General features: G+C 48.8%; 2 protein-coding genes across 3 annotated transcripts in view; both read left to right on the plus strand.

Moving 5' to 3' along the window:
* Window positions 1-684: 684 nt before the first annotated feature.
* Window positions 685-10,763, plus strand: Mta2 (metastasis associated 1 family member 2). 2 transcript variants are annotated; one of them, XM_005351922.2, is made up of 18 exons: window positions 685-753; window positions 2,257-2,324; window positions 2,781-2,874; window positions 4,294-4,411; window positions 4,539-4,602; window positions 4,758-4,875; window positions 5,284-5,386; window positions 5,783-5,882; window positions 5,993-6,181; window positions 6,271-6,345; window positions 6,450-6,508; window positions 6,769-6,866; window positions 6,978-7,117; window positions 7,513-7,741; window positions 8,761-8,850; window positions 9,412-9,530; window positions 9,635-9,783; window positions 9,982-10,763. In XM_005351922.2, exons 1-18 carry the CDS (start codon window positions 726-728, stop codon window positions 10,145-10,147), a joined length of 2,007 nt encoding a protein of 668 aa, XP_005351979.1. In that variant the 5' UTR covers window positions 685-725; the 3' UTR covers window positions 10,148-10,763. The 2 variants fall into 2 exon arrangements, with proteins under 2 accessions (XP_005351979.1, XP_026637053.1); XM_026781252.1 differs by lacking the exon at window positions 685-753 and adding an exon at window positions 1,042-1,064.
* A 1,864-nt stretch (window positions 10,764-12,627) lies between these two features.
* The window catches only part of Tut1 (terminal uridylyl transferase 1, U6 snRNA-specific), a 13,974-nt gene continuing 11,893 nt past the window's right edge, over window positions 12,628-14,708 (plus strand). The window contains exons 1-2 of the mRNA XM_005351923.3: window positions 12,628-12,792; window positions 13,869-14,059. Coding sequence (XP_005351980.1) covers window positions 12,711-12,792; window positions 13,869-14,059 — 273 coding nt within the window. The 5' untranslated portion in view covers window positions 12,628-12,710. The remainder of the gene's footprint in view (window positions 12,793-13,868; window positions 14,060-14,708) is intronic.

Below are 14,708 nucleotides of genomic sequence, written 5' to 3' on the forward strand. Positions count from 1 at the left end.
TATAAAAGAAAAAAGTGCAGGGCGGGAAGGGAAAAAAAAAACGGAGCTCGGACCAAATATGCAAATAACAGGCAAAGCGGCTTGCAAATAACCTCAAGAAGCGCGAGAGCGCGCGGGCGCCTTTGAGGCCACTGTCGGAGCTGCAGCAGCGACCCACAGTGCAAAGAGTTAAATTCGGCTCCCTACCGCCCTCGGGGGCGGGGTCGAGCTGCAACGGAAATAACCGATCGCGGGGCCGCGGCTGAGCGAAAGGAGCCGAGTTCCTTCCGGAAGTGGCCGATCTGCGGGGTCTTGCTCTCCGACCTGAGCCGAGCGCTGGGCCTTGTTCTCCGTACCGGCCGAAGGTGTTCCGGAAGAAGGCGAACCCGGACGCGGGCAGGGCAAACCTTCCCAGCGGCTGGCACCACTCGACGTCTGCTGGGACTCGGCGAGGACGCTAGGAGCCGGAATCTGACTCCGGTCAGGCAGGAACCGAGCTCGTTCCGGAAGAAGCCGATTAGACCGGCGCCGGCCTCGGTGTCCCGGGCGTAGTTTAGCAGCGTCGTTGTTGTGCGAACAGTGATGAGCCGCGACGGCTGAGCGAGCAGAAGTGCCGGCTGCGCGGGTCCCATCGACACTTCCGCGAAGCGTCAGCCCCGCGCTGGGAGCATCGTCTAGAGCCAAGCTTTGCCCCCGCGAGCCTCCCGGACCTCTTTGTGCGGCCGGAGGCGGCGGCGGGAACGGCCATGGCGGCTAACATGTACCGGGTGGGAGGTGAGTACTTCGGGCGGAAGAGGTTGTGGTCGGGACCAGGGAGACTCGGTGTCCGCAGGCGCGGGGGAGCCACATCTGGGGTCGTACGGGCCGTAGAGCCGACCGGAACCGGAACCGAGACCTATGGTTCCGCGGCGGCGCCGCTACCGGGAGCTTGCTTATAGCCGGAACACTGCTCTGAACCTGCGACAGGACCCCCGGGCGGGAAGTGGGCTTGGCTTGGAAGGGGCCGGAGTGACGGCGGGGCCCGCTGCGGGGGAGTCAGTCGCGCAGGGTTTTTTTTTTCTTTGGCGGCTTGTGTGTTCAAAAAGGTGGGGCCTGAAGTGGAGTGAACAATTTACTCAATTCTCCGACACAGGGGTGCAACTCCAATGCAGAGTGGACTCCAGGGAAATCCTTGTTCTCCTCTCCGTCTCTCTCAATTTTTTTTTCTTTTTCGACTTTTTGTTTTTTTTCAAGACGGAATTACTCTGTGTTACATCTCTGGAACTCACTTTGTAAGACCAGGTTGGCCTCGAGCTCTGCTTCTTGAGTGCTGGAATTAAAGGCGTGTGTCACCAAGCCCAGTCTCTTGTTCTTATCTCTTAACTCTAACTTTTTGAGTGAGGATCTGACTTTAGAACTAGGTGTTAAACCGGGCCATGGTGGCGCACGCCTTTAATCCCAGCACTCGGGAGGCAAAGGCAGGCGGGTCTCTGTGAGTTCGAAACCAGCCTGGTCTACAGAGCTACTTCCAGGACAGGCTCCAAAGCCATCTCGAAAAACCAAAAAAAAAAAAAAAAAATAGAAATAGGTGTTAGGACTGGAGAGATGGCTCAGCAGGTAAGAGCACTAGCTGTTCTTCCAGAAGATCCGAGTTCAATTCTCATCACCCACATGGCAGCTCACAACTGTCTGTAACTCCAGTTCCAGGGTTTATGACAACCTCACACAAACATACATGCAGGCCAAACACCAATGAACATAATAAATTATACATATATATTATAACCCTGTCTTGAAAAACCAAAAAAGAAAAAGGCAAAGAAAAAAAAAAACCCAAAACCCCCCAAAACACCAAAATACTAGGTGTTACAAGGATGGGAGTAAAACTTTCTTTTCTTTTTGTTTGTTTTTGTTTTTTTCTGAGACAAGGTCTCTGTGCAACCCTGGCTGTCTTGGAACTCGTGCAGTAGTCTAGGTTGGCCTCGAACTCACTGAGGTCCACCTGCCCCTGCCTTCCCCCACTGAAATTTAAGGCCTGTGTAACCTTCGGCTGGCTAATTTCTTTATGTTTTTTCTCCTTTTACTTTCCTTTTGCCTCCCAAGTGCTGGGATTAAAGATTTGTGCCACCACTGCCCACAAGCACTGCCCAGCTAATACTTATTTTGAGCTTTTCCTCTTGCACATCTCCGCATCTCTGCCTAGCATTTTGTCTTTTTTTGGTCCACACAGATCTACTTCCTCTTCCAGATGCTCTGATTTTCTTCTCTGATCTCGTTTTCCCCCACCCCCTTCCACAGATTACGTCTATTTTGAGAACTCCTCCAGCAATCCTTACCTGGTTAGACGGATTGAGGAGCTGAACAAGGTGAGTGGTACAGAAACTCCTCCCACCATAACCGTCTCTATCTTCTGGAGTCTTTACCGGTGAAAGAGACCCTACCAGGCATAGAGCTTATCCAGGTGAACATTCATTCAGTGTATTCAGGAAGGCTGCCAAGAGCTTATGGCAGCTTTATTATTCTCACATCTGGGGGAGGGGAGAAGGAATTTTGTCTATTTTAATTTTTTTTTCTTTTCCTTAAATATACGGGGTCTCTATTATGCAGTCTTGACTGCCTGGAACTTTCTATGTAGACTAGGCTGACCTTAAACTCTTGGAGACTCGCTCATTGGTCCTGGACTTGTCTTTGAATATTAAGTCTTTATTGCTAAGTTTTTGGTCTCTTCTGTATAGGTACTTGTAGATATAGTGCACTGTTGTTAGTGCCCCTCCACTTTCAAATGGCCAATTTTCATTGCCCCGTTTTTCTTCCTCCTTTAGACTGCAAACGGAAATGTGGAAGCAAAGGTTGTCTGTCTCTTCCGGCGAAGGGATATTTCTAGTAGCCTCAACAGCCTGGCCGACAGCAATGCTAGTAAGTCTTCATTCCTCCCTCCTCCCCCTCCCCAGGATCTGAGGACTAGACATGTTCCTGCAGGTGCTTCCCCTGGTAACATGTCCAAGGCAGGGTGTGAGTTTGGGGGTGGGAAGTGCCTGGTCTGTAGAGGGAGGCCTGTTGTTACATGCTGGGCTGGAAGCGGTGTGGGGAGACCATGATAAGGAAAGCCAGAATGTGGCTTATGTGTGTGAGAGGAGAGATATTTCGATAGGGAATGAAAAGAGCTTTAGAGAAGCGAGGGACGTGGTGACGTTTTGGGCACTTGGGGACAGTGGTTAGTGAGTGATGGTCAAGGTGAAGAGGAAGATACTGTTTTGAGAAGCCTGCATAATAGTGGGGGAGGGCTATGCTGTAGTCTAGAGGCCACGCCAAAGCCAAAAACATTGGAGACTTGAGAAACTAGAAGGCAGGAAAGATCTCTTGAACTTTTCTCCTGTTTCCCTCTCTATTCCAGTTAGCATCTGCCTTACTTTTTGCTTTGTCTGTATTCTCTTTATGCATTTTATCTTCTAATTTTTTTCATTTAGATTTAACTTTTCCCCCTTTTTCCTAAATTTTTCTATTTTTAGGCTGTAGTCATGAAAGGGTTAATGAGCTAGGCCTACCAAGTTTCCTGGCCCCTTGGGGTTTCCAGTCCCATCTGGCAGGGGCTGACCTTGGCTTTGTCCAATCAGAAGGGGTGAGGGGTGTGGTTCTTGCCCTAGCCCTGAGTTTCCTAGTGCACACCAGGGGGAGGTAGAGTCTATTACACAGAGACACAGAACCCCCCCCCACTTGCTGTCTTACACCCAGTTCTTTGGGGGAACAATGTACCAAGTGCGAAAGTTTTTTATCCCCACCCAAAGTGGGGTTAAGTTTGGCACTTAGCCAGGTTAACTGTTTCCACCAAGATTTCAGTGCAAGCTGCTGCCTCTTGAGGAAGGCGTTGGCACTGGTTTGAGCGGTGCTTTTCTTGAAAGCCCCATAAACTATTATTAACCAAGTAGAAAGAGAAGAAGAGTTGCATGTGATGTTTCAGACATAGCAGAGAGTCCTGAAGTATGAAGAGGAACTGGTAAATAAACCCTATGCGCTGTTCTTACATCTTAACTGGATTCTAGGACCTTAGGCTGGTTGAGCCAGAAAGAGCTGAATGTGATGTGCATATCGCGGCTGTGTTTGCTTTATGAGGCGTGTCAGTATTGGCAGCTAGGTTTGGGGTGCATTTCTGTGGCACCCTTATTCAGTTCTCCCCTTGATGAGGCATAAGGCTGAAAGGGACAGCCTGGTAGGGTAAGGGCAAGCTGTCTGAGGAAAGTGAGACACAGCAGCTGAGGCAGGATGTCATTTACCTGGACTGCCTTCCTTCCCAATTAGTCTCTGACTTTGTTCCTTCTTTCTTAATATTTATTTTAGGGGAGTTTGAGGAGGAATCAAAGCAGCCAGGGGTCTCAGAGCAGCAGAGACATCAACTAAAGCACCGAGAGCTTTTTCTTTCCCGGCAGTTTGAATCATTACCAGCCACCCACATAAGGTATAGAAGGATCAGGGTCCCTGTGGCCTGTGTGCCCTTCTTTAGAAGATGGAGAGAAGGGGTGGTGTATTGGAGATGATAGACAGAGGGTATGTGTACTCATTCAGTACTTTCCGGCATGTCTTAGGGGGAAATGCAGTGTAACTCTCTTGAACGAAACAGATATCTTGAATCAGTATCTGGAAAAGGAGGTAAGGAGGTATTGTGAAAAGAGGGAGGGGAGGGGATGTTGCCCTCTAAAGCGAAGAGGTAAAGGGTTGATAGAGCTCCCAGCTGGGGAGTCTGGATGGCCTTTACTGTCCACGTGGATTCCTGCTCACCAGCCTCCTCTCTCCTCATTTTTTAGGACTGCTTTTTTTACTCACTGGTATTTGACCCTGTGCAGAAGACACTTCTAGCTGATCAAGGGGAGATCAGAGTTGGTTGCAAATTCCAAGCTGAGATTCCAGATCGCTTGGCAGAGGGTAAGCAACAGAAGTGCTTGAACATAAGTTTCTATGAATCACATGACCTGGGTGTCTGCACAATCTGCTAGGTTTTCTGTTGTGACCCTGACAGAATGGGACTTAGGAACCTGAAAGAGACAAATGGGCACAACTGGGAGGGGAATTCTGAGGCTCGATATGGCTGATAGAAGCAGGTGGATGGCTATGAGTTTGAGGTCAGCCTGGTCTACAGAACGAATTCTGGGACAGCCAAGGCTACTTAGAGAAAACCTGTCATGGGAAAACAACAACAAAAAAGAAAAGGGGAAAAAAAGGTGGGGTGGTGTAGAGTCCAAGCAGAGAAGCAGAGTCTTTGCGGGTGAATAAAGATGAGTTCTTTCCCTCTCTCTCCCTCCCTGCTGCTGCTGCTGCTGCTTGGTTCCTCAGGCGAATCGGATAATCGAAACCAACAGAAGATGGAGATGAAAGTCTGGGATCCAGACAACCCTCTCACAGATCGGCAGATTGATCAGTTTCTCGTGGTGGCCCGGTGAGGGTGGGTGGATCAGGAAGATGGGCTGGGGAGGAATGAACTCAGTTCTGAAGCTCATCTGTTTAAAAGTGGGCTGGCTGTGTTAGCCGGGGCGGTGGTGGCGCCAACCTTTAATCCCAGCACTTGGGAGGCAAAGGCAGGCGGATCTCTGTGAGTTCAAGGCCAGCCTGGTCTACAGAGCAAGTTCCAGGACAGGCTCCAAAGCTACAGTGAAACCCCGTCTCGAAAAACCTAAAAAAATAAAATAAAAAAGTGGTGGGCTTTGTTTTGGGTCTGGGTGGTGTTTTTTTTTTGTTTTGTTTTGTTTTGTTTTGTTTTGTTTTGTTTTCTCTGTAGTTCCTGAACCTGCTTGAACTTTTTTCTTCCCTTCTTGACTTGTCACTCTTTCCTCAGAGCTGTGGGAACGTTTGCGAGAGCCCTAGACTGCAGCAGCTCCATTCGGCAGCCGAGCTTGCACATGAGTGCGGCTGCTGCGTCCCGAGATATCACCCTGGTGAGCACAGTTGGTGGTAGCAGAGCTCATGGGGCAGGAGGGAGGGAGTCATGAAGAAGTAGGAGTACTTAAAGAGCAGCAAGTCACCAGCTTTGTTCTGTTTTTGGTAGTTCCATGCTATGGACACATTACAGAGGAATGGCTATGACTTGGCCAAGGCCATGTCAACCCTGGTGCCACAGGGGGGCCCAGTGCTCTGTCGCGATGAGATGGAGGAGTGGTCTGCTTCTGAAGCCATGCTGTTTGAAGAGGCTCTAGAGAAGTATGGGAAGGATTTCAATGATATCCGCCAGGACTTTGTAAGTGAATAGGACTAGAAAAGATGAGAACAGGGAGTCAGGACCTCGGGCCAGATGCCATCTCATCCTCTGTTTGCTGTTCTTCTTAGCTCCCCTGGAAGTCACTTGCAAGCATAGTCCAGTTTTACTACATGTGGAAAACCACAGATCGGTATATTCAGCAGGTATGGGTTAGTGCTGGGAGGCGGGCCAGGACCACCTGCTTACCTCTCTGCCTTTTGGTTTGTTTGGTTTCACCTGGATCTCTTTCGATTTTCCCTTCTAACAGAAAAGATTGAAAGCTGCTGAAGCGGACAGCAAATTGAAACAGGTCTACATCCCCACCTAGTAAGTGTGGCATGGCAGGGAGGGGAGAATGTCCCCTTCCTCTCCCAGTTTGTGTTTTCCTTAGTGGTTGGGGGTGAGTAGGTGGCAGAAGCAAATTGTAGAAGCTGTAGCTCAGTGCTTAGCATGGGCTTATCATGCACAAGGTCCTAGGTTCAGTCCCCAGCATTCCAGAGAGAGTAAGTGGGGTGGTAGGAGAGAGAGGACAGACAGAAGTGAGTTATTTCCTTAATCAGCTTCTACGTTCTTATTTCCTTCCTTAGTACGAAGCCAAACCCTAACCAGATCATTTCTGTGGGTTCAAAACCTGGCATGAATGGGGCTGGATTCCAGAAAGGCCTGACGTGTGAGAGCTGCCACAGTGAGTTTCAAGAAGGGACAGGGATGCTGGGGTTGGGTGGCCTAGGAATTTGAGGAGCTCTGGTAGTTTGTTTCCTGCCAGCACATTAACCCTGTCTCTGTGCTCCCGTAGCCACACAGTCTGCCCAGTGGTATGCCTGGGGCCCACCTAACATGCAGTGCCGCCTTTGTGCTTCCTGTTGGATTTACTGGAAGAAGTATGGGGGACTGAAGACCCCAACCCAGCTTGAAGGGGCTGCTCGGGGTACCACAGTAAGAATCACTGGGTAGGAGCTGGGTGTGGTGACTAAGGCAGGTAGGTGTCTGAGTTTGAGGCCAGCCTGGTATATATAGTAAGTTCCAAGTCAGCCCGGGCTGCATAGTAGACGCTGTCTTAACAAACAAATAGAAAGAAACCACTGTAAGAACAAGTAGGGGATGGAGAGAGTGGTGGTCATACAGATGTGAGCTTTAGGCAAAGATCAGAAAACTTCATGCCTTACAGGGAGACAGTCAAATGGGCAGGGGCACTTGCAAGGGTTGGGGAGCAAGGAAGGTTGGGTAGAGTGTCAGTAAAGAGATCAGATCAGTTTGTTGTCTGTGGGAAATGGAGGCAAGAACTGCAGTGTTGACTTGCCATTTTTCTTTTTCATATGTCATTACTCCAGGAACCACACTCGAGAGGTCATTTATCCAGACCCGAAGCTCAAAGTCTCTCCCCCTACACAACCAGCGCTAATCGGGCTAAGTTGCTGGCTAAGAACAGACAAACTTTCTTGCTCCAGACCACAAAACTGACTCGTCTTGCCAGACGGATGTGCAGAGACCTGTTACAGCCAAGAAGGGCTGCCCGAAGACCCTATGCACCTATCAATGCCAATGCCATCAAGGCAGAGTGTAAGGACTGGTGTGGTATAATACTAACGATTGAGTTCAGAGTTGCTCTGGCCAGAGAGAGACTGTTGTTTAATGACAATAGGGATAGTAGGCCACGGAGGATATTTAGTAGATAAGGTTTAACTCTTGCTGGGCAATGGTGGCACACACCTTTAATCCTAGCACTCAGAAGATAGAGGCAGATCTCTGAGTTTGAGGCTAGCCTGGTCTACAGAGCAAGTTCCAGGACAGGCTCTAAAGCTACACAGAGAAACCCTGTCTCAACACCAGAAAAAAAAGAAAAAAAAAAAAAAAAGATTTAACTCTTGGCCCTAGAAGAGGCCTGAATAGTGAAGTTCCTTCAGAAGTTTTGATTTGCCATGCCTGGTGGTGCATGCCTAGAATATAAACACTTGGAGGCTGAGATAGGCTATAACTACCTATCAGACTGGTCTGTGTAATGAGCTCTAGACCAGCCTGGATTACATAGTAGGACCCTGTTTCAAGTAGGCTGTTGAAATAAGAGCAGCGGAGCTGCACCCCCAGCACCCGGCCGCCTGCATGGCTAGCTTTATACCCGAAATAATTACACGGAAACTGTATTCTTTTAAACACTGCCTGGCCCCAATAGTTCCAGCCTCTTATGGGCTAGCTCTTACATATTAATCTAACCCATTTCTATTAATCTTTGTAGCCCACAAGCTGGCTTACCAGGAAAGATCTTAACCTGCGTCTGTCTGGAGTGGGAAAATCATGGCGACTCACTGACTCAACTTCTTTCTCCCAGCATCCTGTTCTGTTTTCTCCGCCTACCTAAGGGCTGGCCTATGAAATGGGCCTAGGCAGTTTCTTTATTAATAAGAAATCACTCCCACATCAGTAGGCTAAGCATTGTGATACATGCCTAGAACCCAAGCACTGGGGAAGCAGAGTCAAGAGAATGATGGCAAGTTCTAGACCAGCCAGGGCTACACAGCAAGACCATTTCCAACAGCCAGAACAAAACTGCAGACTGTCCAGAGGCTTTTATCTTTCTCCAGGCTCTATCCGACTTCCCAAGGCTGCCAAGACGCCACTGAAAATTCACCCTTTGGTGCGACTGCCCTTGGCAACCATCGTTAAAGATCTAGGTATGGGATGGGAACCACACTGGATCCATCTACTGGTGGGTGGGAGGTGGTGTCAGCTGCCAGTCATTTTCCTAGCCAAGAGCTTTTCTTCCCCCTGAGTTTTCCTTTCCTACTGAGAAGAAACTATGCACTTGGGAGGCAGAGGCAGGTGGATCTCTGTGAGTTCGAGACCAGCCTGGTCTACAGAGCTAGTTCCAGGACAGGCTCCAAAGCCACAGAGAAACCCTGTCTCGAAAATCCAAAAAAAAAAAAAAAAAGGAAATTTTGTGTTTTCCTTTTTTTTTTTTTTGGTAGTAGTGCTGTAGATCAAAACCCACAACCTCATGTATTCTGGGCAAGTGGTTTACTGTTAAGCCTCATTACTGGCACAGTAACGACTTAATTATTTTGTGATCTGAAAAGATACTCAATGTCATTTTTGAAATATGAGTAAGTAGTTTGATAGGCCTTTTCCTCCACTACAGGCGGCCAGGGTAGAGAGGGAAGAGAGAATGGTAAGGAAAGTACATAGACAAGAGAAGGTATGAACATTTTCTGTCTCATCCCCCTCCACCCTGGCAGTGGCCCAGGCACCTCTGAAACCAAAAACACCTCGGGGCACCAAGACGCCAATCAACAGAAACCAACTGACCCAGAACCGAGGCTTGGGGGGCATTATGGTGAAACGTTCCTACGAGACTGTAAGTTGACAGGAGGCTGGGAAAGCCGAATGGGGTGGGCTTTTGTTTCTGATAGGAGTCTGAGGGAGGCCACACTTTCATTATGTTGCCCCATCCTTTTCCAGATGGCAGGGGCAGGGGTCCCCTTCTCTGCCAATGGAAGGCCTCTGGCCTCAGGGATTCGTTCAAGCACACAGCCAGCAGCCAAGCGGCAGAAACTAAACCCTGCTGATGCTCCCAATCCTGTGGTATTTGTGGCCACAAAAGATACCAGGTAGGGAGGGAATCCACTGTGGGAGGGGCTGAGAGACTGATAATCCAAGTTGGGGGGCATTAAAAGTAGGGGTATCTGAGAAAGATAGGTGCAGAAAAGACTGTGGGTACCAGAATTGAAGAATGCATTGTGGAGTCTTATCTGTGTGTGTCGGTGCTCATAAAGCCTCTCCCTGTTTCGGTTGCTCTTTTTGACCAGGGCTTTAAGGAAGGCTCTAACTCATCTGGAAATGCGCCGAGCTGCCCGGAGGCCCAACCTACCGTTGAAGGTGAAGCCAACACTGATGGCAGTTCGGCCCCCTGTTCCTCTGCCAGCAGCCTCACATCCTGCCAGCACCAATGAGCCCATTGTTCTGGAGGATTGAGCATTTTGGGGAGGGAGGTGGGATGAAAGGTAGAGGGGTGGGTGCCCAGGGCATACAAACCTCAAGGAGGGAGGGAGGGTTGAAGCTGGTTGTGTGTGGCCTTGGAGGGGTTGGACGCCCTCTAAAGTGACTGCCAGTAACTCCTCCTTTTTGGGCTTCTCCTGCCTGTGGCAGAGAAGCCTCCAGAAACTTGCCTATGTGTGTACCTACCCTATTTGGGGGCTGGGACCCACAGCTTGTTTGGACAGCTGGGGGAGGGGAGGGTTTTTTAATTTTTTAAAAATTTTACCTCCCTTTGTAAAAGGGATGGAGGAGGGGAAGAGTAAACATATCAGGTGGTGGTACCTGGCAGGGGAAGGGGGAGTACACTGCCATGTCTGTCTTTTTTTCTTTGTTTTCTAATTGGGGGTTTCTCTTACTGTCCGGTGTCCGGACTTTCCTAATTAAGAGTTTGAGGGCCCTAAGCTGGCATCAACCCCAGGCCATGCTCACTCTTTCTTCCCTCCCTTTTCCCCCTCTGCCTTTTATATGCCAATTCTCAGAAATAAAGATCTTTTGTCCGTTTTTTAACCTCGGATTCTGTAATTGGTTCTTATAGTGCTTAATAAAAAGCTGTTTTCTTCAGCTCCTCGGGCTCAGCTGTTCTCTGCTGCTGGTGTGTGTGTGCGTGTGCGGGGTGTCTTTGAGAGGGAAAATAGAGGACAAAGGACAATGGAAGAGGTACAGATGGTGCTTGTTCTCGGAACAGCTTTTTGAGACATGCAGCGGGACTGTGAGGTAGTCTGTGCCAGCTATCCTTGTGGGATTCTAGCATCTCCCAGTGGGGCTGGGGCACAAGCAGCATCTTGGTCTAGATTCACTCAAAGCTCTCTAATGGCTCTGAGTCTCCACAGAAGGGTGTGAGAATGTCTTCCTGTTAGCCTTTTGGTGCTGAGGAATTGATCCTAGGGCCTGGTGCGTGCTAGTCGAGTGCTCTGCTACTTAGCTACCTACATCCTCAGCCCTTCCTTCACTTCCCTTTAGGCATTCGAGGAAAGCTAGCAGCCATGGTCAGATGCATCACACCAGCTGGGCAGCGTTGACACATGCCTTTAATCCCAGCACTTGGGAGGCAGAGGCAGGCAGACCTTTTTAAATTCAAGGCCTACCTGGCCTAAAGAGGGAGTCCCAGGATAGCTAGGGCTACACAGAGAAGCCCTGTCTTGAAAACAAAAAAAGATTCATCCCGTCGTGCGGTGGTGGCACACGCCTTTAATCCCAGCACCCGAGAGGCAGAGGCAGGTGGATCTCTGTGAGTTCGAGACCAGCCTGGTCTACAAGAGCTAGTTCCAGGACAGGCTCCAAAACCCAAAAGAAACCCTGTCTCGAAAAACCACAAAAAAAAAAAAAAAAAAGATTCATCCCGCCTTAGTCGTGGGTGTGTTACTGCAGGACTTTACAGTTCAAATAGTGATGTGCATATATACAGATTGCCGCTTCAGGGTTCGTACACCCAGTGTTCGCACCTGCCCCTCCTGTAGAGTGTGTTTTTGGTTTGGTCTGCTCTTTTGGTTTGGTGTTAAGGATCAGATACCTGAGCAGGGTTCTTAGAACAGTTGGAAAGTTCAACCAATTCTCCTTAAACACTTTAGAGACAGAAGGGCCTCATTATGACTCAGGCAAGGTCACAGACTGGTTTTCTGCCCAAGTCCACTGTTCTAATAATCACATGACAAGCTGCTAGGCTCTCCTGATAGCCCTTCCATTTCATTAAGGTCCCTCTGCTCAGCTCATAGTCTCTCCTGTTCTTGAACGTACAAGACTGATTCCTGTGCCTGACGGGATCCGCGCCACTTCCCAGCCAACCTCCTTGAATAAGGGTTTATCCCTTACCCCTGTAGTCTGTTCTTCATTGTACTGCCTTGAAATGTGCCTCATTAATATACTTCATACAGGCTACAACTGTGTAAGAAACTTTGGGATAGCAATTCGAGTTGAAGTTCAGTCCAGGTGAATGGGAGTAGGGGGACTGGACGGACAGCGCTGAAAATCCTGTTTTGCAGAAGGATCCGGCTGAAGAGAAAGGATTTGACCTGAGGATGTGGGAGTCCCTGAACTCTACAAGGCAAAGGATTGGAAACACCCACCCTTTGCTTGTATTCGCAGGGTGATATAAAAGCTCGAGGGTGCAATTGTGTAGTGAAATGAAGGCTCAGATCGCTTGCCACCATTTGGCAAAGAAGGGGCTGAGCTGTCAAGAAGCAAGCCCGCTTTTGTGGCTGCTTAATGAATATTCACGATTCTTCGGGCCAATCAACGCAGGAATGGAGCGGAGCATGCCAACTAGTTAATCATAGGCCAATAAGCGTCGTCGATGGGCGGCTTTTCCTAAATCTGACTTAGAACAGGAACCCTCAACCCTAGGAACAAAGTTTCTGGAGGAATATGCTAGCACCGGACACAAAGGTCACTTCCTGCAGCACTGGCGGAAGTGGCTTCCCCGCACATTGCGATCTTTAGCTGTGAGTTCTGGTGGCGGCTGGTAGCTGAAGAGGTTGTAGGCGGGCCATACCGGAGAGTCGCTATGGCGGCGGTGGATTCGGATGTTGTATCGCTGCCTCGTGGCCGCTTTCGCTGCTGCCTCTGCGACATTACTACAGCCAACCGTAAGCGGTGGCTACTGAGGGAAGAGGGGAGGTTGCAGGTTTTCATTTTCAGGTGTTAGTGAAAGTTAGGGTTATCTAGGTTATAGTTTTTGCTAGCGCTAGGGTCATCCACCCCTGTTTTCATTCAGCGCGTCCCAGGGCATTGGAGAGCGGGAAAGTCACACGTTCTTCCCACTCTATGCAAAATCTCCATAGTGCAAGTTTCATTATTACTTTTGATACATCATCTACTGGTGATCTCTGCTCTGTGTCTGGTGCTTTGGTGGTCTCTGGAGTCGGGAAAGGGATTCAGGAATTATTGGCTGGACTAAGACAGTTTCAGTACCCCGTGGCTATGTTTGTAGAGCTGCGGCGTTTCAGGCAGGGCAGTTGTTGAGCTGGAGACTCCCAGTGGAGAATCTCTGCAGAGGCGAGGGGTGAAACAGCATGGCCTGAATGAGCGCCAAGGGTTTCGAAAGGTGGACTGAGTTATTCATTGTCACCGAAAGGAGCTCAGTGACATATCAGCTCCCCCATGTTTGATGTCTGGAATGTGGTCTCCCCTAAACAGGGTCCTCTGGTGTTTTCCTTGTGAATGACACCCCCCCCCCCCCAAGCCCTCTGGCCAAGCCAGGAACTAGCAGCTTTCCTCCTCCATGTACTTCCATGGCATCAAGCAGCTGACTTCTAATACGAATAGCTAATTTCCCATGTTTACCTCATGCCAGATGGCCAGAGCTGTACACGAGCGACACCTGTGGGGTAGGCACTACCATTTCCATCATATGTGAGAAACTGACACATGGGGAACACCCAGTATTTATCTCTGAGAATTAGGGCCCCGGACAAGTTACTTGTTAAGTCCTCTACAGTGTGCGTTGTTGCTCTGCTTAATGCATGTCGTTAGCTTTAGAACGACCTGCAGTGTAGCCCTTTCTCTTGAAATTAGAGAATGCACTGTGTAGAAAAAGGGAAAGAATATCAAATGTGGAAGGAGCTACATCTCTGTCCAAATGTCACCCTTTGTGAAGGAAGAGAGCAGAGGGAGAGGATAGGTACACTAAGGGATACTTAATGTCTCACCCTTGCCTCTACAGGACCCAGCCTAGATGCCCACTTAAAAGGCCGGAAGCACCGGGATCTCGTACAACTACGAGCTACCAGAAAGGCCCAGGGACTTCGAAGTGTGTTTGTCAGTGGCTTTCCCAGGGATGTGGGTTCTGCTCAGCTTTCTGAGTATTTCCAGACATTTGGCCCTGTGGCCAATGTTGTCATGGACAAGGACAAGGTAAAGTGGCTCTGGGATTAGTGTGTCAGATGGGTTTGCCTCATGAAAAGAGAGGAACCAGCAGCCTTTTGGCAGCTTCCTAATGTAGCTTGTCCTTGGTAGACATTTCAGAACTTAGAATAGCTTAGTTTTAGGAATTTCTGCCACCTCCTTTACTCCTTGGATTTAATCCATTCACTAGAGTTAATTATGGAGGACTTGTTTATCAAACATTGTATTATTTTTGCTTGCTTGTTTTCTTTTTTTTAAACAGGATCTCATCATGTAATTCTGGGTTTTACCGTGTAACTCTGCCTGGCTAGGAGCCAGAGATCCACCTGTCTCTGCCTACCTGATGCTGGAATTAAGGCGTGGCCGAGCTTCTTGCCCTATTCCTTCTTACCTGCCACTCCCCCTTTTTTTCGTTCAGATCTAGGGATTGAACATGGGGGCTTTTGAATGTTAGGAGAGTGGCCTCTGTCTGTCTCCAAACCATCCCCATATCTCTTATTAATCTCTTCCTATCTGTGTCATGCTTGTGTACTGACGAGACATCTGTAATTTTTTGTATATGATACAAAGTAAGAGTCCTATATTTTTTTGCTTACGACTATCCAGTTGTCCCATATAATTTATTTATTTATTTATTTATTTATTTATTTATTTATTT

The sequence above is a fragment of the Microtus ochrogaster genome, chromosome 8 (genome assembly GCF_000317375.1).
Source record: "Microtus ochrogaster isolate Prairie Vole_2 chromosome 8, MicOch1.0, whole genome shotgun sequence".
In the NCBI taxonomy this organism is placed as follows: Eukaryota; Metazoa; Chordata; class Mammalia; order Rodentia; family Cricetidae; genus Microtus; species Microtus ochrogaster.